The 26,077-nt window shown below is 33.8% G+C and overlaps 1 protein-coding gene across 4 annotated transcripts in view; it reads left to right on the plus strand.

Moving 5' to 3' along the window:
- The first annotated feature begins 7,810 nt into the window (after window positions 1-7,810).
- Window positions 7,811-26,077, plus strand: part of LOC115445291 (annexin B9) — a 34,248-nt gene continuing 15,981 nt past the window's right edge. Inside the window, exons 1-4 of one of the 4 annotated variants that reach the window (XM_030171511.2) lie at window positions 7,811-8,058; window positions 9,603-10,115; window positions 13,241-13,417; window positions 20,815-21,019. In XM_030171511.2, the coding sequence (XP_030027371.1) occupies window positions 8,041-8,058; window positions 9,603-10,115; window positions 13,241-13,417; window positions 20,815-21,019 (913 nt within the window). In that variant the 5' untranslated portion in view covers window positions 7,811-8,040. Of the gene's footprint in view, window positions 8,059-9,602; window positions 10,116-11,531; window positions 11,750-13,240; window positions 13,418-20,814; window positions 21,020-26,077 lie in introns of those variants that run through there. The other 3 variants (XM_030171512.1, XM_030171514.2, XM_030171513.2) reach the window with 3 other exon arrangements.

A 26,077-nucleotide genomic window follows, 5' to 3' on the forward strand; every position in this document is an offset into this window, starting at 1 on the left:
AATTCTGTGTAAGCACAAACAATTTTATCATGTGAATAATATTATGTTGTCGTTTACTGTTATGCTAAATAAAGGTTTTATTATTATTATTACTCATCAAATCTTAACCTTTTAGCTGTTTATAGCTGTGCCCGCGGCTTCGCTCGTGAAAATCAGTGTTATACAAAGATTTCCCGCGTAAATCCTGACCTACAAGATTTTTTTAAACCACGCGACCTCCTAATCGTTATATTTTAGTCAATTTACATGAAATCGTTATGTGCTATTGACTTAAACCTTTCTCAAGAATTGCAATATCTTTAAGTAAAAACTGTACAAAAATCCGTTCAGTAGATTTTGAGAAAATGAATCACATACAGACAGCTTTTGGGGACTTTGTTTTACAATATGTATAGATATGGCTGGGTCAGCTTAGTCTAATTAATGAACGTATTTACGCATATTTAGGTACTTGAATATGTAATATTAATACATTAATATTTTACCAACGTTTATTGGTAAATGGAAAAATTTAGTTTTCTATTTCTGTTTTTTTTTATTATATCTCGGTTTGAGTAAATAACTGTTATATTATTTGGACGGAGCCACGATAAAATGTATGTTTTAAAAAATTACGAAATAGATATTGCATTGTAATCTTATGCGGTTGCAGGATAAGATGCATTGACGAATTGACACATAAGACCTTGACGTTATAATATATCTTCAAAAAGACCTTAAGATTATTGGGAGGAAATATTTCATGATGCGTATAAGTGATGCATTTGCTGTAAGTAGTTTTATTTACAGAATAATATAGCCTCAGTGGCGACCTTAACTGATAGTGACATAATTATGATACTTACCTCTGTAGCTACAAAAAATCTTTTATTTAGAAAACTTATAGTTATGTGCAATCATTCATGAAGATATTAAGTAAATTCTGTATTTACGATTTTTAATAAGTATGTACTGTCAGCAAAAAGTGGGCTAGTTTTTTTTTGTTACCAATCTATCCTGTTAAATAAGACCATAAGAGGTTTGAGTACTTTTATGGTCAGAAACTCTAAATATTCACCAAACAATTTGTAAGAAATGCGACTCCAATTCCCTTAAAACATATCAAACTTTGTATATAGTTCCGATGGCCATACTACCCGTTCTCAAAAACATCCTTTTCATTCATCATCATCCATTACAATAATTTGACGATATATTATATATCAGCAAATTATTGTAACGGATAATTACCTAAATAGTACAATTTTTATTCTGGAAAAGTCCTTCAACTTCAAGCACTAGTGCTAATAATAATTAAGTACATACATCTGATTATACCATTATTAATGAATGCAATTATTATTATTTATTACTATTGCAAAAATGATTCATAGGTACTAGAAAAATTAAAATGCAAAAGTACGTCCGTGGCCTAATGACTGCATAGTTTATTTTTGTTGCCAAGCAGCAGTGGGCAAGCTCTGAGATAAATTAAAAGACTGTTGTTACTGGTGTAACTTCTATTATAATTCTCAAGAGAGACTTTGGTACCTAAACGATCTATCTATATAGTATACTAGAATATAAAGCTAAAGAGTTTGCTTGAACGCATTAATCTCAGAAAGCCGAGCTACGGTTGTGGAAGTTGCGAGGGGGGGCAGCGGATGACAGCTGCACCCCTTAAATTCAACACAAGTATAGTCAGGGGACCACATTCCGTCTAAGTGGACGAATCACGTGAATCCTAATGGAATGATAGTATTATTAGCCATATAGATAAATAGGGAATTTCTTGAGTCTGTGGCGGTACAATTAGTGCATACACCACCATCTCATTAACATCAATGGAACTGCGAAAAGACCTATGTGGTTTCGACACAACTGTAGTGATTTATCGCATAGCAAACACGCAAGATGGCGATAAACGATCCTGGATTGCGATTGCAGAATTTGAGCGACGACTTATATACCACCTCCGAATAGGAATCGTCGGAGGGGCCGTGGCCGGTCCGGCGCAACATCTGCCTGACTGGAAATCTTCCCCTCTCGTAGAGAAACGCAACCATCTGTTCCTCTACAGCGGTGTCTACCTTTATGCCGCTAAAGTGGTGACAACCTTGGAACCGCTACAAGTCTTTTACCTATATGGTTATCCAAGCTATCCTTCGATTAGAACGCCCATAAATTGAATAATATGGATATGCCCCGATAGACAGAATAGGGCCCCTTGGCTATAGATAAAAAAATAAGTAGATACCTAGTTGTACTGAATTAAGTATTGAAACTACCTATATAAAATTTCCATTTCCCTTCTCCCATATGGATCCCCCTTTCTCTCCTGAATTGGATGTTAATGACGCCTATAGCTATAGCAACTCGTTATCGAAGCCGCGCCGTAGCTACGGTTGTGAAAGATTGGAAGTGACTAGCCTTAAAGAACGAGTAAGATAACTATTTAGGAACAAACCTAAAACAATATGAAACTTACTGTATTTTCTGTGCAAACATGCCAAGGACTTAGAACAACCAGCTCATCTCCCCAAATAAATATCACGAAATTTAACTGTTATTATGAGAAAATTCCATCGTCAGTAAGGGTTTTTAAATATGTTGTAACATTAAGTGTCTTGATTTATATCTACGTGCGTTGCATAGGTAGTTTTATGCTATACCTACCTAAGTTTTTTATACAAATAAGATACGACTTGGGCAAGCCGCTCACGTAATGCTATGCTAAAAACCGGCCAAGTGCGAGTCGGACTCGCGCACCGAGGGATCCGTACAAACCTGTAGGTATAGCGACAATCGAGTCATGGTTATGGATGGTATTTTAATTGCAAAATGAAATCTATAACATTACAATATCAGAAGCTGGAGAAGCATAAATTAAAGACAAACATCTAAAAAAATGGTGTTTTCGGAATTTTTCCTTTACATGTGCTATAAAACACAGCTTCACGCCAAATTTCAAGATTCTAGGTCGACTGGAAGTACGATTTTAGGTTTTGATTCCCTTGCGAGTTGCGAGTTTGAAAATATTCGGCTTACATTGCTATTTCTTTTTATTGCGTTGATATAGAGGTTTTATTTTGTTACAGCTTAAAGGTATTATAAAACTTAGTATTTGATATAAATTTCAATTTAATATCTCTACGCATTCATGAGGAAAGGGGTAGTAACTTTAAAATGATTAAAAATATTTTTATTATATGATGTAACTAAAAATTTACGATATCCGCAATTTTTCCATTATTATTAATATAAGGTGTTGCTTCGTACCAAATTTCGAGATTCTGAGTAAAAGGGAAGTACCCGGGTTTTGATTCCCTTGCTTTGATTTTTTTTTGTTTTTTTTTTGTTTTTGCGGAGAAAGTGTCTTATGACTACCGCTCAGCCTTCGTGGGGGGCGACTGAGTGGTTATGTTGGGGTCACCGTGCCTTACGACCATGCATTGCGTCGCCCGGATTTGATGTCGACCTTCAGGCGACCATCAGGCCGAGTCCCATACCTATATACAACGCACGGCATACCAACTAAAACTCCGCGGTGGCCCTCTTCAGCGCATTAGGGACGACTGCGAGCTTCCTCTGGCGGAAATGTCTAAGTCTACATCTACAGCCGCTCCTGAAGGGTCAGTAGACCTAAATATTTGATATAAATTTCAGGTTATTTATTTATCAAAGTGATCTTATAAGGATACCGTGTTTTCATTTCGGGGTACGGAACCCTAAAAATTGTCCAACCCAACACATAGAATATAAAATAAAACTGCCTCGAATCTAATAAATTAAATTTTAACATCATTACGTCAGTGCTGGATTTATATTTTTTATGGGTGTAGGCCACTTTATTTCCACGGCACCATGTAGGTAGGCTTATGTATGTATGTAGATTTCAAAAATACTTAATAATTTTCCATTAGTTTGTATTATGGAAGGCACTAAAGTTAAATAGACGAATGATTAAGGTGGTAGCTCAAGGTCCATTTTCATACATTTTGTTTCGGCTTTAATCTGGGTAACTAAACAAGTATTGGCAAGTAAAGAATTTAAATTCACGTCTAGTTAGTGATTAGTTCTCGCAGTTGAAGAAAAACGTAAAAATAATTAATAATCATGGATATTTCGGCCTTTAAAATTTAATATGACGAAATTTTAAAGGCAGAAATATCCATGATTATTTTAATTCAACTGCAACTACTTGTTTCTTTACCCAGATTGATGTATGAAAATGGACCTTGAGGTATCGCCTTAAATAAATCGAGTGAGCGTCCTCTGGAATCTGCCGCCTCTATGAGGCTGCCGCCCATAGGCCGCGGCTTATACGGCCTATTTACAAATCCCGGACTACTTTGCGTTCTTGTGCCTATTTGATAAGTATCAACATACCTAGTTGATGCTGGGCTACAATTTGCTTACACGTAACTATTAAAAACAAAGCGATTATGTAGTACCTGAGTTATGACCTCATTTCCATTAGAGAAGAAAACAAAAAACTATTTCTGTATTTATGCATTGTTCATTGCAGTAGTTCATCGGAAATTAGGAAAACCTGTCGGGAATGATAACATAGAGAAAAATTAAAATAAGATGGCTTATCGCTGGGTTATGTCATCTGGTTTGTAATAGCCCTAAACGAAAGTTTCAAAGTAAAGTTTTGTCTAGAAAAGAATCACCCAAAAATACATCGACATATAAGTATTATGTACTACGTACTAGATTTGGCATCAAAAATATTAGACTGCACGATCAAATACGAAGCAGAAAGTGAGTGCATCAGTTGTACGATCAGCAACAAAAGTCGATGAACAGATACTAATTTACAAAACACCTGAACATTGAAACGGACCATAAATCACTTACCAAAGAAGAGTACAGATTAAGGTTATCATTTCAATATGGATACCAAAGTAAAGGATTGGCTGAAAAAAATATGAAAAAGAAACTGACGTTTACGTTGAATCCTTCGAAGGGAATCCCCTGTCAGAATAATTTTGAATTTACACATTTGTTTCTTAAACCGGCCAGTGCTCTATAAAATAGGATGTTTAAAATGTAACTAACCTATTCCTATTAATGTTATAATATTACTTACTAAAGCATTATGATGTTTTGTCCATACTTAAAAATGTATAATTCTGGTTATTAACTTCAATATATACTATTATATAAACCTGAAGAGTTTGTTTGTTCGATTGCGCTAAACTCAGGTACTGCTTAACCGATTTTAAAAATATTTCACTAATAGGAAACTACATTACTCTTAAGTGCTATACGCTACTTTCTATCCCGGGTAAATATAAAGCAAGACTTTAGTCCTTGAAAACCTTTTTCACGCAGGCGGAGTAGCGAGCCAAAGCTAGTATGTTATAAAATAACAATTTAATTGATATTCTGGACTGTTGGAAAAAATTGTTTGTATATAAAACAAAGAATTTGCTAATTTCAGCCACATTTGTATTTATTACAGATCATAAAAAATTGTTAGTATTGTTTAGCAGTGAATGGTTTGACGGCGTTCAGCTACTTTTGTAGTTCAATTATGTCAAGTTGTTTTGTATTTAAATTAATCAGTAACTTATGGTAAATGATAATGATTAGGAAATATTGGAAACAAATTATGTTCAACGACTTCTGTTGCTGACTGTACCTCTGCTTACATCGTCGGGGATAAAAGGCGTGAGTGTGTGTGTATTTCCATTTTAATTGCGTATGTTAATCATTTTATTTTCATCAAATACCCATTATGTTGCAACTCGCAAGGTATATTAATTAATTTATTGTATCTAGGTATTATAAACTAAATTGTGTTAACTGAGTAGGTAGACAAAAATGAAACGTACGTAACGCTGTTTCATTACAGTAATCGTTTTAATTATTTTAAATACATTAACTGTCTAAATATAAACATTGGTTGTTATTAAGCCGATTATTCTTCGTTTAAACGATTATTAATCTATAGACAAACGTCAAATAAAATTCCAAACAATAGGGATGTGAAAAAATTATCTAATATGGATAAAATCAATTAATAATTGATTTTTCAAAAGTGAAAATCGATTTTAATACGTGATTTTTTTATAAATAATCGATTAATAATCGATTTTTTTATAATCATTGAATTTATTATTACGAACTTTTTACCTGCAGCCCTCCGAACTGTCAAAAAATACTATCTCCACAATATTACATTAAATTGTTGATTTATGTGAAAAAAAATAATTAGAAACTTTTATAATTTGATTATTCTAAAACTTTAATTTGTGTTGATTATTTATGTAAGAACTTACTATTTGTGTTGTTTGTTTTTAGTTAATAAATCTATTTATATAATATTTATGGCGTTTATTTTGAAATTGATGACAAAATTAGTAAAAAACGATTAATATAACAAAATCGATTATTTTCCTAAGAAAAAGCGATTATTTATTTATAGATTTTACATGCTACACTTTACAAAAAAATCGATTTTTTAATGTACAATGTCACATCCATACCACACAGTGCTGCCAACTTAGTGGATTTATCACTAAAAGTGGTGGTTTTGAACCCCATTTACCGGTTAATTTTGTTTTACACTTTTGCATTTCATCAGCTAATACATTTATATGATGAAAAAGTCTCCAACTTGCAGGAGCTTCGCATGACGCAGACCTTACGTTTAATTCGGAGAACTTTTTTTTATTCCCACTAATATCTCCTCCTAGAGAAAATTCATAGCTACGCCAATGTTAGTGGGAGGAAGACGTAAAACAACTAAATCATCATTGTGTTACATAATGTTATTATAATTATTGCAATATGTTTTTAACGATAAACAATGCATAATGATTATAATATTATTAATAAAACCTTACAAATCTCTAACAATTATATTATACTATACATCACCTGCAGTCGCCACAACATTCATTGAATTGTTGGAACACAATTATTGAAATTAATAATACCTAATGTTAACAATTTTAACACAATAATATAAAAAAGGTAATAAAAATTATAGAAACATAATTCTTTACCTTATGCTATTTAAAATATTAATTTGAATATTACCTTTAAAAGAATTCAAAAACTCAATTTCAAAACATCTTAGTGAACTGTTAAATACGTTTTACATTTTATAGTATTTTGTCTATAATTTATTATTATCTATTATCTATAATTGTGGAAGGCTGACGAAAACATTGAATAAATTATACTAAAACATAAAAATAAATCACCGAAAAATATTTATAATATATTAGCGGTTTCTAGGTCAAAAAGAATTGGCAACACTGACACCAAAATGCCAACTGTTTAAAAAAATATATCTCATTTAACACTGGCGTCAGGGTTCCCAATTTGAGAGTTTTCCCCTAAATTTAGCGGGAGTATTATTGCAATGGTTTTTTTGGAGCGTAATAACTTTGGGGGCCTTTTAGACCTTTTTTGTTTGTTTGTTGAGTTATCCATTAAGTCGCATTTAATATATTTACTTCTTACTAAGAATGATAAAAAAGGAAACATTACCAGTTTTCCTTCAGACAGAATAATATGACTATAAATTTTAAACGTCGTCAATTACTCCATAGTGATTGGTGACTATGTACTTGGTCTTTGCCTTTTGCGTGGCTAATATTGAAATGGAAATGCGTTGATCCTTATTATTTGCTTTTATAGTGGTGAAAGATTCATAAGGTTCATGCCATCAACTACAATTTTAATTATTTTTCATGCAGAAATATGTCTTTGAAAAGTCACTAGAAGAAAACGTTGTCAGGGGATTTTCCAAAGGAAATTATCGTTTTAGGGCTTTTTTGCCATAGCGTTAGGGGTAAGTAATTTTAGGAGCTGGTAGCACTGGCATTTGGTTCATTGAATTTGCTATTGGTATTTGGTTTGTCACTTTGGTTTGCCACGAGATACAATAGCACACGGAAGTTCCCGGCAAAAATAATTAAAATAGTGCTTGAGTAAGCCGTGATCTCGGTTTTTCGTGTCTTACAAATTAGTCATCGAACCTTGTGTTTGAGAAATCCTTTACTCAGTGCGTGTTATTGCTCAAATTATTAGTTTTTAACCATGAATCCGTATCAACAGGTAAGAATTCTACTTTTTTGTTTTAAAAGTAGAAAGAAGCTTGTGCATAGTCAGTTTGGGGCCGATTTCTCTGTTGACTGGGAATTATCGGATAGTTATATTTTGCTAACGTAGAAAGTTAAGTACATTTGTAAGTGCGAGGAAAACAACGAAATTGAACGTACTCAACTTGTATGAAAATTTTTGGTGTAATTTGCCGCTGTTACTAAATAATTATATGGGTTGTGGGTGTTTTTATAAAGTTTTGTCTCTTTAACACAATATAAATGTATGTATTTAACATTCATTTAACATTTTGTCTATTAACTTTAAGGGAATTTAATTCTCTAAACCTATGCCTAAATCATTTCGAAAGAATTTGGTTTTATGTTTTATATAGAAGTCCAGTTAAAATAAGATTTCCATCACAAATGTAAGCCAGTCTTGGTGCTTTTGTTGGTACTAATCTGTTTGTTAATAATATAGTATTTTTTATAAATTCTATCACAGTAACCTCTGTATTATTGTGTGTTAAACATTTATTAACGAAGATAGATATAATGTCTTTATGACAATTAAACTAAGGTGCACTTGGCTAAGATCAGTTAAGTGGTCAGATCATATTATGCAAAAATACTACTAAACAATTGTTATTTTCTAGTTAAAGCTATCAAGGTGGTGTTATTGTTTCTTTTAATCCCACTCTATATAACAGAGTTGATGCTATGATCAAGAACATGCTGTCTACAAAACGGGTGTATTTTACTCTTCATAACACTGATTTAAACTTTAACTTGATTTTTTGGATCTTACCATAGCTTTAGAAGGATTTTAGTACATAGTCTGGTTTTTCCTTAGAGTCTTAAATTTCTGAAAAGATATTGTCACCTAATTTTTAGCTTACACAGAGAGAAATGGTAAAATTATCACATAAAGTAGGTTTGATAATAACTAGTTTGATGTATATAATGCTGGTATCATTTAAATATTTTATGAGAAAATTATTCTCGAGCAATCTCACTCAGAAAAACCATCCGAGCTTACCCGAATGCACCTTACTTTGTTTTTTATATGTACCTAAAGTTCAGTTGTACCATGCAAATAGAAATAAACTAACTGTGACAAAAATGTTGAAATATAGATATTGACCGTTAATCAAATATGAATCATAAATCATATATTTTTAATTTAACTTCTATGTGTTTTTTTTTGTATTATTTCTAGTGTTTGTTGTGTGATGTGAAACCCTGGTATGTAGCAAAATATAAGTTTTGTGATGCATGAACTTGGAAATTAATTATGTAGCTTTAGGAAAAATATTGCGAATAAGAAATGCATGAGTTCCTATTGTATATAATAACAGAAAAAATAACTTAATAATTCCATATCGTATTTATAGTTCAAAATCTTGTTATAAATTTCATATTAGTTAACGGGAGTAGGTACTTTATACTAAATATAAATGTCCATTGAAGTAATATGGGGCATGTATTATATTATGTGTATGTAGGTAGGTTAGGTTAAAAATTAACAAAACCAATTATGTGTTTTCTTTTCATTTTAAGGGCAATTCACCATACCCACAACAGCAATATCTGCATAATATTGGATTTAACAACGCCGCCCCACAATCTTTCGGGAATCCAATGCCCATGCCTGGCCTCCCCACTATGGGCTACCCAGCGCCTCAACCTGGCTACCCAAATGCACCCGGCAACCCTCAGGTACCTCAGGGTTTTCCCCAAACTAGCCCCGGGTACCCTGGCCAGACTTATCCCCAAAATGCTCAATGTACGCCACAGGGGTACCCTCAATCAGCTCAAAGTGGTTACCCACAATCTGCTCAAGGTGGTTACCCGCGACCTGCCCAAGGTGGTTATCCACAATCTGCTCAAACTGGTTATCCACAATCTACCCCAGGTGGATACCCACAGTCTGCCCAGCCAGGGTACCAAGGTGCCCGCCCACAAGGCTATCCACAATCTAATCAGTACCAAGGATATCCAGCCCATAACCAATCTCATGTCCAAAGTCAGCAAGCTTACACATCATCATCCTCTGTGCCTGCAATGCCAAAGGTACGTTGAATTTGGCTTTATTGTCTCTGTCACATACATTTTATTTTAATTTATGTCACCGTAATTAACTTGACATTAAAGAAGGCCCTGTTTGGAAAGTTGTGGATAGTCCAGTAACAGCTATGTTAAGAGTAATATGTGTCTAACCAGAGTAAACATACTTAACCATGTTGCTCTTTTATTGAGTAATGCTTCTGATTATTTTTGTACTGATATGCTAAAAAGTAACTGTTATAGAATCTATGCTTATATTGTAAATGCGAAAGTAACGTGTTTGTTACGCTTTCATGGCTGATCCACTTTGATAAATTTGGTATGGAGATAATTTGAGACTCTGGGAAGGACATAGAGTACTTTCTCTACTGGGAAAATATATAGCGGGTCTTTTATCCCAGAAAAACTTCTTAATGCGGGCGGATCCGCGAGCATGAGCTAATTTGCCATATATGCATAGTGATAAACAAAATTATTTAGCGCTTTTTGCATGGTACTTAGCCTTATATGCTTTGTTTGAACAATATTTGTATATGCCTATTTGATTTAGAATCTGTTGCGAATTATAAAGAAGGTAAGTGCCAAGTTTACAATGCATGTAGCATGGTATGTTAATTTTAATTGTAAAAATATTTTTTCTTAAATTCTTTAAGAAATCTTTGATTGATATAATATGATTTATGTCTATAAGTATTAAGATCAATTTTTATATAGGTCACAATAGTATTTTTATGCTTTATGGTGATACTTTTTAGGATCAGCATTGTATTTTTTTTTTTTTACTTTTGCCTTTTTACTAGCAATTATGAACAGAAACAACAATATCTCAAAGGTACCTTTTAATTTAACGAAAAAGAATAAAATACATCTAAGGTTGCCTTTGTTTTCCTATAACATGGTTTTGAGAATGAGTTCAGAAGCATCTCTAATTAATACAATGAAGATAATCTATGTCGATTCATCTCAGATCTCAATCAAATTTGGCAATTGAATTATGTTTTTTCTGTCGCCATTTAAAGGCACTTTTACATAAAGGTTACCTATTAAACAAGATCCAGATCTGGCAATTAGTCATCGTAATTAATTAACGATTACGCCATATTACATATAATATTTATTACCTAATTTTAAATGAGACAGGTTTTCCCAAAGCCACATGGAAATACTAGAGTGAGACTTTCTAAGGACAAAACATAACGCATGTAAACAAGACTACCTATTAAATAACCCTTATTAATAAGTGGTTAAGTATCAAAGAATGACACATTTTACAATAACAAAAATTCCCCTACATATCACACATGACTTGAACACAACGAGAATAGTTGGGTACCTATAGCCGTTGACTCTATTCAAGGAACAGTTTGCTGCAATTATATCGTTATGCTCACTTTGCCTCTGAGCAACGAATCAGTCTTGGCATTGGTCCCCACTACAATGGATGTAGAACGAACGACATTCACACAGACTGTTTTACCTTAACGTGGTACAATTTGTCTCATGGTGTTTGGTGATTAGTGTTTTTGGTGGTAATATTAAAATCAATTGAAATGTCATCAGTAACGTCGAATTCGAGTATGCGGAGCGCATATCGGTCCACAATTGGCCTGCGACGGGGATTCAAATCGTTTCGTCATACGGTATTTATTTGCGATGTATTCTTCTTTTATACGTTAGGAGAACAAGGGGTCTTTTTAAAGTGGTTCTTTCGAATGATTGGCGGATTTGATGCTGTTCGGTGTAGTCAAAACGATACTGGTAAAGTTGGATGCATTAAATTTGGCAATTTTGATATCAGTTGGATTAGTTTTGGCTGATGTGCATATTTATGGGATATTGATTGTTTTCGAATGCACGGTGGTCTCATTTCTTTAAATGCACTTATAATCGTTAAATGATACTCGAACGTTCGTTGAACGTTTGTCGTACTAGCTAGAATTAAGTACAGAAATTTGGTTAAATTTGGCAATATCGGTTGCAATGTTTTTTTTCACGATAGATTCTTCAATAGACAAGGTTTCTCATTATGGTATGTTCGTCCAGAATCGTAATTTACCAATTAGTTACGAAATATTTAAGACATTTACCAAAGAATTAGACCAAATTGCCCCACATTGTCTCATCCCACGCCAAAATCTTCAATCTCAAGAGATTCAGAATTAAGGAATAATTTTACATGTTAGGTAAAGTACATTGTATGAATTCGTTGTATAATACCACCTTACTATTTTAGCCAGCAAAATCGGCTTTTGAAAAGGGATGTTCTTATTATAGCAACTTAAATATTTAAATCTGTTTATTCTATTTGTTTACTTCCCTCGTCTTCCTCTTTGCTTAGTTTTATCTTTGGTAGAATGATTAATCTTATACCATTCTTATCGCTCATGAAATGCAAACATGTCTTCAATGTGGTATCGTTTTTTTAATCTGGGAAGACCCCTTCCAACCCTTCCAATATGAATTATTTACCTACCTCACTTATCGCCAACTTCAAGTTGTTCAATTTCCAAATTAAGTCCAACTTCGAAGCGTACTTTAGAGAAATCTAATTCATAGTCACACTTTTAGATTTAATAGACATTATGCTAATCTAAATTTAAGGCATCATCGTAAATTCCTTTGTAACTAAAATTACTGAATATAGCTAAAATCCTTTCAAATCCACATTATATAATAACATGTCGTACCCATATGTATTCATTTTTGTCTCAAATGTGAGTAATTAATAATTATCGTCGTTCTCAATATCTATCACAAGTTTTGATTTATTTGTGATATAAAATTGTATAATCTTTTATTTTCTTGTCCCAATAAAGTTACTGTTAGTCAAATATATTCGATTTAATATTACTAAGTATAATATGACTAGATAAACGACACTTATGAAATGTCAATTTAATTGTTCAATATTTTACTAAGTTTCAAAGGAGGGATCAATTAAATTAAATAATTTTTCTCACGTTAAAGAAAAATAAAAATGATGTATCTTAAATTAGGCATAACCTTAAGTCATATATTAGGTAAATTAGTTAGTTCGATCATGGCTGTCTATGAATATGGGGAATGATTAGCCCGCTTTCTCAAACAATAAGCGCCCAAATGTTATAATTAATTCGTCTGTTTCCTTTTAGTCCAAACCCACCGTGGTGCCAGCGAATCCCTTCGATCCTCGCGAGGATGCGGCGGTGCTGCGCAAGGCTATGAAAGGGTTTGGAACTGATGAGAAGGCCATCATCCACGTCCTGACCAAACGCTCTAATGAGCAGCGTCTGCGCATCGCTTACGAATTCAAGACGCTTTATGGAAAGGTAAGACTAATTTTATTCACTGCTGTAATCAATAAATTGTTTAAGGTGACCTTAACTTAATAATCACATTATAAAAGAAAACAAACAGTACTTCTGTACGACAATGATATTAATGTGCTTACAGTGGAAATACAAGAGGCTTGAGTGAAAAAAAAAAACAAATAGACAAAATAAAACAAAACAAAACAATAAAAATATAACAAATGCTCGACAATAGATGCCCCATCCCTAAAAAGCGATATCTTCCAGACGTCCAGTACTTAATCAAGAAATCAATAAATAATTATTAAGAGCTAAAGTGAGTTCAAGAGTGGGCAATAAAAAAAATAAGTTATAAAATGTATTCATTAATAAGACGGTGCACTGGTTAATATATGCTTACCCCTTGAACGATATAGACATGGGCATGTGTGTCAACTGCATAATAATATAGTATAATAATCTAGTCCATTGAAATGTTACATTTTTTAGGCCTTACCTTGCGTTTTTTAGAGGACGCAATTTTATTTTTTTGAAGTGTAGGGGGTCAGTCTAAAGCTAAAACCAAGTTTGTGGGGTCGCCACCCTTGTCCCACGGCCGCCATCTTGAAAATAGGGGTTGAAATGGTTTTTACGATGTATCTCTTAAACTATTTATCTGACAAAAAAAATGTATAAACACTTTTTGTTGCAAATTAAATTCTCTACAACTTTGGTTTAGTAACTTTTGTCGTAGAACTATAAATAAAAAAGTTATAAGCGAAAATGTTAAGAAATTCAATGTTAAGCAATGTCCATTGCAACGTCATCAGAACGTGTGTTTATAAGGTTCATAATACTCTTTTTTGTACTCATTAATACCCAAATACCCAAGGGACAATTAGGGAACAAAAGAACATCTGCCTGCTTTATTATTTCTAACCTCTGTTATTGTAAGAATAGCTGATATTATTATGTTGAAGTTGTCGTTCAACTTATATCTTTTAGTTGTGCTACATATTTCTGTACGTGCGAATGTATTTTATTCTGTTTTTAATTCTGCAGACGATTTCGAATGATTTTAGACACGATTTTAACTTTAGTGAAAACTACTTTTTTTTATTAGCATTTTGACTTTTAAAAGTCAAAATGCTAATGAAAAACTTACTTAGGACAAAAATTCAATCAAAAATCAAAATTCAGGTTCAAAATTTAATATGACGAAATTTTAAAGGCAGAAATATCCATGATTATTAATTATTTTTACATTTTTCTTTCATCTGCGAGAACTAATCACTAACTAGACGTGAATTTAAATTCTTTACTTGCCAATACTTGTTTAGTTACCCAGATTAAAGCCGAAACAAAATGTATGAAAATGGACCTTGAGGTATCGCCTTAACATAAAAGATTTCGCTATACATAACGAATATATAAAGTATGAATTTTACAGTAATGTAAGAAATTAATGTATTGACAACGGTCCCCACTAGGCAGGCCCGTATCGTGTGGTCCCGTGATATCACTCAGAAGTACTTTATATCCCGTAATAATTGTGGTTCCCAAAAATGTATTCAGTTTTTTAGATTGATCTGTTGTGGTCCGTGTAGCACTATGAACAATGTGTTAGGGGCTTTCTAGCGGGAATGGCTTTTCATGCAGGCGAAGCCGCGAGAAACACCTAGTAATGACATAAAATGTAAACATAATAACTCATTTGCCATTATCATCAGTAGGTTATGAAAAATTGCGGTTAAAACACAGTTGAGTTAAAAATAAAACGGATGCAATGATAATACACTTAAATGTCGTATTTAAATAACTTTATACGGACGCTGTACAAAAAGGATTTAAACAACAATAAAATACTTTTTCATTGATGTTTGGAATGAGAAAAATAATTTTAAAATTAGTCTTTCCGCGTACTTATTAACTTCTACATCTCTGTATAGTCCATCATACAGCCGTTTTCAATAAACGATCTCAATTTCAATCTTAATCCGATTCCGAGAATAAACCAATCAATTGTAACCATGTCAACAAAAACTTTGTTCTAATTGGTCCATTTTTTGAGATAGTTCGAAAAAATCGATTGCGATTGTTTATTGAAAATGGCGGTTAGTTACTCGAAAATAAGCCAAAATTATTTATTGTCTTTCTTTGTTGAGTGACATTCAACGTCGAAAGAAGCGAGACAAAGCACTCTATAACTATAACAGCCGTATATGCAATTTATTGATAAGGCCCTTAATTTATGATGTTCTGGCGATTTTAGGATCGCTATGCTTGGTAAGCCACGTAGTGTTAGTTGGAAGGGTAGGGATATACGGTGTTCGACTGGATAGGGACCACCTTGCTTCGGGTGAATAACCTGCGATGCTGCGCTCCGAACTGCGTTGCAACTCACCTGGTTTACCTTCGGAGCCCGTAGCTTCGGTAACCTCTAGGGGAGCGACGTCTGCCGTTTATTTTTAGGACTTGTTTCGCGATGATGTAAATGGAATAAAAAATAATTTATTAAATATTTGTAGTGCATTCTGTTGCTTAATATATTTTACGCGTGTTCGAGTCATAAGCGTGAATGTGTAGGCGTTGTATTTTTTTTGTGTTAAGAAAGAAAGAAAAAAGAAAATTCGTTAATTGCGGTAACTCACACTAAACATAAATTATAAGAATGAAAAGAAATTATACCTATTTATAGTTGCAATACAGATCTCGTGGAGAGAACCCGTGTCATTTTATTTTCTATCACTACCTGAGCAAAGTTAAAGGAAAATAAACCCTATTACTTCAACAACGCGTATTCTATATATTTTTTCCAAAAATATTTGATGTACACGCGGAAATCTACGATTTTATTATTAATTTCTATAGACTATTGTACGTAATTATTAATATTTTTTACGGTAACTTTTTTCATTGACTGTAACAGTCAGTTAGTCAATTTTGCAATATTATGACATTTCGCTATTACTTTATTGACTTTGTACCAAAATATCAATTCCAAAGCGTGGCGCTCCTTACTTAATTAATAATACTATCGATCGAATATTTCGTGTTCGAACTTGTATTTCTGTTTGATATAAGCCTCTTTCATATGCCAAAAAACGATTAGTAGGAATATATAAGTTATATTGTATATATATATATTTTAATTAATCAAAGACTAAAATACCTACTGGGGGTTTGTTTTGAGTTTACCTACATGTGCTCCAAAACATCTAAAATAATTCACTATTGCTATTTACCCATAAGGCACATGCGTTTTGATAATTATCGTTCCTTTAGCATTAGTAAATAAATTACATTATCAAGAAACTTGAAAAATACCATAATGTACCTACGACTATACAAAAAAGTATTAATTAAAAATATATAACAAGTTGTAACTTAAATTTATTTCGCTGGGGAGTTGGACACTATGTATTTTTAATATTTCTCACTAATCGCTGTCGCTATACGCTAAGGTGCCCTTGGCAAAAAGGCTCACTAACCATATTTTTAGAAGATATCTATTCGAAATTAATAATACGGGTGAAAAAAATAATGAATCATCATATTTTTACAGTATATTATCTTTACTTTTTAAAACACTTCTTTTTAGGTACACTCTTGTTCTCTTAAGTTGTAAGTCCGTTCCTGTACTTTTTAACGGCAATATTTTCGAAATTTCCTGTTGGTGAAATTACCCCAAAATGCCTGATCTTTACTTATGTTGTTTCAAACATTTTATAATATGGATATTGTTACATTCATTCATATAATGAAAATACTACGAATATTGTCGATTTCGTGCCTCTCTTAAAGTATACATGATTTGATTTGCACCCAAGTATTAGATAGAAAATTTAATAAGAAACATTTTGGTAGTTTAGAAACTTTTAAAAATATGTAAATGAGATTTTTTAAGAAATTGTTTGTATATTTTTACACTTTCCCAACCGTAACTCGTGTGCCGTTATATAGAACAAAATACGAATGCCCAAGTCCATTTTCTCGGAGAGGGATCTTCAAGAAACGGTGTAGGCTTAATAGTTCTTAGATTAATTAAAGGTTATCAGGTCTACTAATAGCTATGAACAAAATATCAAATCTAAAATATCTTTATTTCAATCCACTATAAAGTATTTAGTTACAATTTTCTTGAAACCTAGACCAAATCCGGGTAAAAACTAAAGATTTTTTTGGCTTTCAAAGCGTATGTCGAAGTAAGGGCAGAGCCCTAGGTATATTATTTTACTTACATATTGTTACACACACTTCACGCGTTTATCCCCGAAGTGATAGCCAGAGGTCCAACCAAAACATCTACTCGCTATCTGTGTTCTGTTCCATGATTGGATAAGGGGCGAACCTCGTATCGAGCATTAATATCAGACTCCTTACTGATATATATAATATACTGAGCGAAAAACCAGGTCTATCCAACCCGGAACCTCAGAGCGGTGTGAAACAGTACTACTACCTTGCAATTCAACTGCGCAGAGGCAGAAAAATAAAATTAAAAAATGATACTACGGACGTTTCGATAAATCACTCTCCATACGCCTTGCAAATAAGGAAAACCTGTACGCTTTGCAAACCTATACTGATGTCTAGCCATCGTCTGACTTTGTATGTTAAAAGGTTTTACGTGATTACCCAAAGGAATTATTGTTGTTCTTAATTACGTTTACAGTGAAAATATAAATGAGATATTAGAAAGATTGTGTTTTTAAAGATATTTCACTGTCCGCGCATAGCCGTAGCTATTTTAAAAATGCACAGAAATTATGCCTTGGCATTATGTTTAGAGTGGTTATAAACATATATACATATATTGCAAATTATACATGGAAAATCAAATAATGTGCACATATATTTCGAATTGGCAGACTTTACATATCCTCGGAATTCTTATAGAGAATTTCTCAGGCATGTAGGTTTCTCACCATATTTTCTTTCACCGTTAAAGCAAGCGATAATTTACAAAGAAAACGCACATCATTTTAGAAAAGTATTGGGTTTTGAATCTGCCAACATTCGTCTCAGCAGTTTCTCTCCCGATCAGCTCTGACCCCTTTTTATATGTAAAATAATGTGCATATTATATTTGAAATGACCATCCGTTCTCCACTTTCGTTGTGATTACAACATATTGTATGTAAAAACGGTTTTCTTCTTACCATGAAACATCCGATTTTTAAATACTTAAGGATTACGTAACAGTTAAACCAGTAATTGATTAAGACATCATTTCATCAATATTTATATTTTTCAATCATCATTATTTATATTTTTCAACTGAATTTTAAAACGATATATAATTTCTCCCGACTACAATTGTTCATTGATAATTCCCAGAAATGTGCAAAGAAACGTACAATGTTCTTACAGTATGACTAAGCGTCAATGTGTGTTCGACTACAAAACAATCGTACATAGTCTAGTATCTTGGCCGCCATCCAAATGTCGAAGCAAAAAAAATTACGATCGCTAATGCTATCCAAGACTCACATTGGGGTCGGTATTGAGTTTCAGAACATACGAAGACAGTCGGGATCAGAATATAATAGATGTTTTATCTTGTAACAACAGACTATTGGTTGTGATGGGACAATGTAGATCAAATAAATTTATATGTATATACACAGGGGCGCCAATGCTGCTTGATTGAAAATGTAGACATTGTCGTGAAGGGTCCGTATAACTCGATTCCTACAGGCTACCTTTTTAATTCATGTAAAATCTAATTATTAATAGGCCGATTTGCAGACCGCGTTTACGCATATTAGTACCTATATGTTGTGTCGGGTTATCTTAGTTTTAAGTCCTACCTAGACACATATTTTACGGGCTTACTATACCAAGGTCTGTTATTTTTCATTCACGTTGCAAAAGTGAGATTTAAAAATTATTTATAGAGAGTAAAAAACTTTAAAAATAATGATTCATGATTCAGCCTTTTATTTATCTTTCGGGATGGATTTTTTTTACTTAAAAAGGAACTAGAATTATGTGATATATTTAATTTATAGGTGTGAAAAATATAAGAAAAGAATATATAAAAACGTAAAATTTTTTAACAGTAAGCCAGACTCAAATACAGCACACCGCCACAAGCGCATGATCGTTTGTTTTCATGCTAAAGGTAAACGTCGGGAGGAAATGTGTATACTTATAGATTTCGAAAGCATGTAAACTACCAACCCACTCAAGGCCGTCTGGACTCAGTTTACTACCTTGGTCCAACAAATAAAACCGTAGTAGAGCAGGCCCGATCATAACTGTGGGATAATATATGTATGATGAGACTAGTATATTTAAAATAAAATCCGTCGAGTAGTTTTTGTTTCTATAACGGTTATACAGACAGACAGACAAAAATTTTACTAATTGCATTTTTGGCATCAGTATCGATCCCTAATCACCCCCTGATAGTTATTTTGGAAATATATTTCATGTACAGATTTGACTTCTCTACAGATTTATTATAAGTATAGATGTAGCCTTAAACATAGGATATTAAGGTGATAGCTTAAGGTCCATTTTCATACATTTTGTTTCACCTTTAATCTGGGTAACTAAACAAGTATTGACAAGTAAAGAATTTAAATTCACGTCTAGTTAGTGATTTCGTCATATTAAATTTTAAAGGCCGAAATATCCATGCATATTAATTATTTTTACGTTTTTCTTTCAACTGCGAGAACTAATCACTAACTAGACGTGAATTTAAATTCTTTACTTGTCAATACTTGTTTAGTTACCCAGATTAAAGGTGAAACAAAATGTATGAAAATGGACCTTAAGCTACCACCTTAACTATAATTAAATTTCCAAATACCATTAATATCAAAATAGTTATCGTTAAATGTTTAGGGGCCGTTTCGTATGAGCGATGCCACACCTGTGTTGTGGTGTCACGCGATGCTTTGTGACTTCGTAAAACTATCTATCATAATATAATTATTATAGAGGAATGGTTCAAGGGATGTAATTAGTAGCTCGTTACATAATACTGATTAGACAGTAATATAAATGTTTTAATTGCGTACATTTGTGTAGACTTTTTTTACCTACTGTTAAAAAGTCTGGTGAAAACTTTGAATTTCTTTCTATGAAATTTACTGTATCAACTTCATAGTACAATTACCCTTGTTTCGCCGTAGTCGGATATACATACTAGCAAACAAGCTTATCGCTGTTCGCGGAAAGGTATTCAACGGAGTTCTAGTTAATTATATAATAATATCAGCTCACATTACGACAAAATACTTATAGTAAATATTTCAGGTATAAAGGTTTCCTCGCGATGTTTTCTTTTATTTTTAAAATAAGCGATAATCCACAAAGAAAAACACAGAACTTTAGTAAAGTCAGAGAGCGTACCCTTAAATTTATTCCATTTTAATGCAACTGTAATATTGATATATAATATCTTTAATTATTTTTACCAGGATCTTGTGTCAGACTTGAAAAGTGAGACTAGTGGGAAGTTTGAGGATATTCTGGTCGCGTTGATGACTCCGCTGCCACAGTTCTACGCGAAGGAACTTCACGACGCCATCGCTGGCATCGGCACTGACGAAGACGTCCTCATCGAAGTCATGTGCACCATGTCCAACCACGAGATCAATGTCATCAAGCAGACCTACACGGCCAGTGAGTATCGATTTGTTAATTAACAAGGCTTCTTTCTTGGTAGACTGATCATTCTTATCCTATGAATACTTGGAAACTAGTGTGTAAATGTAAATGATTATGTTTAACTAGTAGGTCTGCCACAGACTGAATTTAGATAAACTGTTTTTCATACTTCAGGTCTTGACAACAGCGTTACCTATAGGGTCAAAATTGTGCTATAATTCCAGCTGGAACTATCTAAACTCTAAGAAACATTCCCATTGGAATCAGTGAGGTTAGTTTGGAGATTAGCTTCTACGAAAATATCATCCAGTTGGCAACATTTCTCGTCCTTTTCAGAGGTTTTTTTCATAATTCTTATATTAATAAAAACCTTGTTATTTTAATTAGGAATACAACGAAAAAGAGATCAGTCAAGCTGGTTGAATTGTTCTCAAGTGATGCTCTTCTATAATCCATACAACATGTGACAATTGAATTTCATTTATGTAGATTACGCCCTGAAAAAGAATTCAGTATCTTACCAATTAATTTACTTTTCCTCGCCTTTCCGTTAATAAGTAGCCTCCACAGGATAATATCTTCCTATAAGTGAAAGAATATTCAAGATCAGACTAGTAGTTCAAGAGGTTAGCGCGTTCAGAAACAATCTATTTTAAGCTTTATATAATAGTGTAGACGACCTATATTATCTCGATGTTTAGCGCAGTGCAAAATAACATCAATCAGCAACAATGTAGTCTCATCAGATGCAATCTTGTGACAGTCGGAAATTGACTAATACGATGGGTTATCCCCCGTTCAATCCGTGTTAGATTCTTGTAGCGAAGAAATGATGCGCTGGCAGTCTTAGCAGATCTGCGTGGGTTCAGGGATTAAAAAAAAAAAGATTAGGTTTTGTTTCAATGACTGGCAGTAGATTGATTATCATGGTGTTACTAGAGTTGGATACCTTTATTGATTTCCTCTTTCTTTATAATAAAACACGTATCAACCACAAGGTTTACTTATTCGGCAGTTAATATTTATTTAGTGTCAGTATGTATATACCTCAAACTGGTCTTAGAAAGAGATATATACTCAGTTTCGCATTTCGTATAGCGTCGTCTTTGTCACTCACTCCTATGTGGTTTGTAGCTGACTTAGCGATTCCCTTCCTATAGATCATGGCGTAATATACTGCCAAGTACTGTTAATATTGTATCCCGTTAAACATTGTTGGGTTCATTAATACCATGGTATCGCTTGCAATTCTATTCTTGGCTCATCCATAGGTCGATGACCATGTATGATCACTTACTGCATTGTGCAGTCCTAGTTTTGAAGTTTTTGAGTTATTCGTGTGGAATTGTAATTATAAGTATTGTTGCAAGTCTAGTAGTTCCACATTTTTAATGTTTTGCATGTATAATTTTTTATTCTGTTCAATTTTAATATATAATAACAAATAATAAGTATAACGAGGTCTTTTGTAAAACTAGCTATAAAATTGGTTTAAATATAGGGCTGCAATTTAATTTTAAAATGTTGTGTACGGTGCAACCGTACAAATTTGCACTCTCAGCATTTTATTCTATTACGCAAATATCGATAATTCTAGCTTCAGTTCGCGTACCGCTGAGCAACAAGCCGCGCGTGCTCATATCAAGCAATTATCAATAAACAATTAGTCTCATCCCATCATTAACATTTTATAGTGTTAAGTATATATCAATAAACTGTCGATCATTTATATCAAGTGTTGTTCTTTATCATATCATCATCAAAACAAACTATAAGGTGTGTGGTGCTGAACCTAGACCGTACATCTTTTTGGTCCTTCGAGCCGGATTATGTCTTGCACAAAGGACGCATTGACGTATGCGTTTCTTTACTGCTCGATTGCCACCAATTATCCAGTACTGCTGCCTGAGCCATGATAGTGTGAGACGAACTCCGCCATGAAAGGTTAACCTGTGGGCTTGATCAATTAATAATTCCGTGAGATGACCACTGTGTGGAATTATCATCGGATGCTTCATGTTCTCACTTAAGTTGCTATTTCTGAGTCTGCCGCCAACCCGCAACAAACCTTTGCTATCCAAAAATGGATTTAAATTTATCAATTTGCTATTTGATCTAAGTTTCCCATTATTTTGAAGGTCATTAATGTCTTCCGCAAACTCAGTTAATTGTATTTCTATGATGATTTTAAGTTTTGCTGTTTCCAACTCCTGTACTGTAAGATATTCCGGCTTGATTTTGTTTTTTGTTATTGTACGTAATATCCACGCCAATACTCGAGTAAGTCGAGTAAAACTGCTGTGCTTGCTAATAATTTCTGTAATAATACTCGAGTGTGTGTTAATTATTGTTGCTACGTTGGTTTGTTTCAATTGTTTTATTTCTAAATCAGTATGATAAGCCGTTTGCTCTGTTTGATTTAAATGATTAGATGAGGATAACCAGCTGGGACCACGCCACCACAAAGAGTGTTCCTGTAACTGCTTTACAGTAAGTCCGCGGCTAGCACTATCTGCTGGATTATCTCCTGACTTGATATAGCGCCAACACGTCGGGATCATAGTTTCGGTGATCTTTTTCACTCTGTTAGCTACAAAGGGCTTCCAGCGGTTAGGCTGTCCTTGCAACCAACTCAATACAGCTGTTGAATCGCACCAACCATAAACTTCTATTTTATGTGCCTCAAGGCTTTGCACGACCTTGAGCATTAATTGTGAAAGCAAATGAGCTCCACATAATTCCAATCTTGGTAATGATGTGCTATTTGATTTTTCCTTTGATGATTTGTTGATTGGAACTAATTTTGTTTTTGCTGCTAACAGAGTCACTATTCCCTTGTCTTGCTGCTCTATTCGTGCATAAACAACACATGCATACGCCTTCATAGAAGCATCACAAAACCCGTGTAGTTGAATGCAGGTTTGCTCTCCAGTTCCTATCCATCTCGGAATGATAACTTGATTAATGTTATTAATGTCTGATCTTAATTTCATCCATTCACTGTGTAAATTATCCGAAATTTGATCGTCCCATTTAAGATCTGCCAACCATACGTTTTGTAAAAGCAATTTTAGTTGTAAAATAACTGGAGCAAGCCAGCCCAATGGGTCAAATATTTTTGAAATTTCGGCTAACAACATTCTTTTTGTGAGTCGTGATGATGTTTGCGCGGACATTTTACACTGAAATGTGAATGTATCAAGTTTCGCATTCCATGCTATTCCCAGTGCCTTGGTGGATTCTTGATGCTTAAATTCGAATGATTCTTGACCAACTGAAGATGTGCTGACGTTTTCTAACAGCTGCATGTTGTTAGAAGAGCATTGGCGTAGGTTGAACCCACCTGCTTTGAGCAAAGAAATTAGGTCAGATTGAAGTTTTTTCGCGGAGCTAATGCTGAAGTCACCGCTAAGAAGGTCATCCATGTAGAATTGTTCTTCTAAAACTTTGGCTGCTTTGGGAAAGCGTTGACGTTCATCGCTTGCTAATTTCTTGAGAGTCATCATTGCAAGAAAAGGTGCTGATTTCGTACCGTATGTAACAGTCGCTAGCTGATAATCTCGCAAAGTCTGCTCCGGCGACTCACGCCACACGATTTGTTGATAATGTTGGTCATTCGGATGTATCATAATTTGTCGAAACATTTTCTCTATGTCCGCTGTAAATGCGTAAGGATAGAGTCTCCACTTCAATATCAATGAGAACAAATCTTGCTGGAGATTTGGACCGCGATACATAACGTCGTTTAAACTGATACCCGATGACGTTTTCTGCGATGCGTTGAAAACAACGCGCAATGACGTTGTTGTCGATTCAGCACGCTGTACGCAGTGGTGTGGTAAATAATAATTGCATGTATTAGGTCCACGTGCCTTGTGCATATGACCTAAATTTATATATTCGCTGATGAATGCTTTATACTCTTTAGAAATATTTTCTTGCCTTTCAAATTTTCGCTCCAATTGATGAAATTGCGCAACAGCTTTCGGTCTTGATAACCCTAACTTCTCATCTGCGTCCGGATGCAAGGGTAAACGCACAACGTATCTTCCGTCTGATTGACGAGTTGTTGTAGACTCGTAGAGCTGCACACATTGATGATCTTCTGCTGACATGTTGATGTCCTCTGATACACCTTCCATGGACCAGAATTTATGAACATCCTCCAAATTGATTTTAACCACATTGCATTGATAAGATTTGACGCTGCCAAACAATATCCATCCGAATCGCGTTTGCTGTGCGACCGTCATAGATTCGGTGTCCTTTATAACACCTGCTTGTATGATACACGAGTATACATCTACGCCCAATAAGACATCAATCGGGCGACTAATGTTAAAATCGGGATCTGCTAATTGTAGATTTTCAATATATGACCACGACGGTTTTGCAAATGATTTGTTAGGCAAATTGTTCACCAGATTATTCATGATAAATGCATCAGTGTATAATGTATACTCTTTGTTATATAATGATGATAGTTTGATATTGATGATACCCTTGCAATTATTTTCTTGAGCTCCAACGCCGAAGATTATGCCCTTACAATATTTTCGGGGTAACTTTAATCGCTGAGCTGCATTTTCAGAAATTAGAGAGGTCTGAGACCCTTGATCAATTAGGGCGCGCATAGTAAGGTAAGTACCATCCGCTGCTTGGATTTTAACTTCTGCTGTTGCTAACAAAATTTCTCCAGAATTTTCCATTAAAACATTTGCACTGTGTTTCTGTTGTTTAGGCAAATTTGCATCGACATGCGTCAATGCGCTGTTACTTGACGATTGCTTCACCATCGTACCTAAGGTGTCATGTAACAGCGTGTTATGATTGCCCTGACATTTTCGACAAGTTTTATTGGAAAAACATTCCTTACCATTATGATTATGTAGGCAATTCTTGCATAGTGACAATTTATTTACTGTTTTTTGTTTCATATCCGCCGTGTATTCTAGAAATGTTTTGCAGTGGAAAATTCCGTGGTCTAAATTGCATACTGGACATTTGTTTCCATGTGGAATTTTATATGCGTTATTGGATTGATTTTTATTAACATTGAATGTTTTATAAAAA

This window comes from Manduca sexta, chromosome 17 (genome assembly GCF_014839805.1).
Source record: "Manduca sexta isolate Smith_Timp_Sample1 chromosome 17, JHU_Msex_v1.0, whole genome shotgun sequence".
Lineage (NCBI taxonomy): Eukaryota > Metazoa > Arthropoda > Insecta > Lepidoptera > Sphingidae > Manduca > Manduca sexta.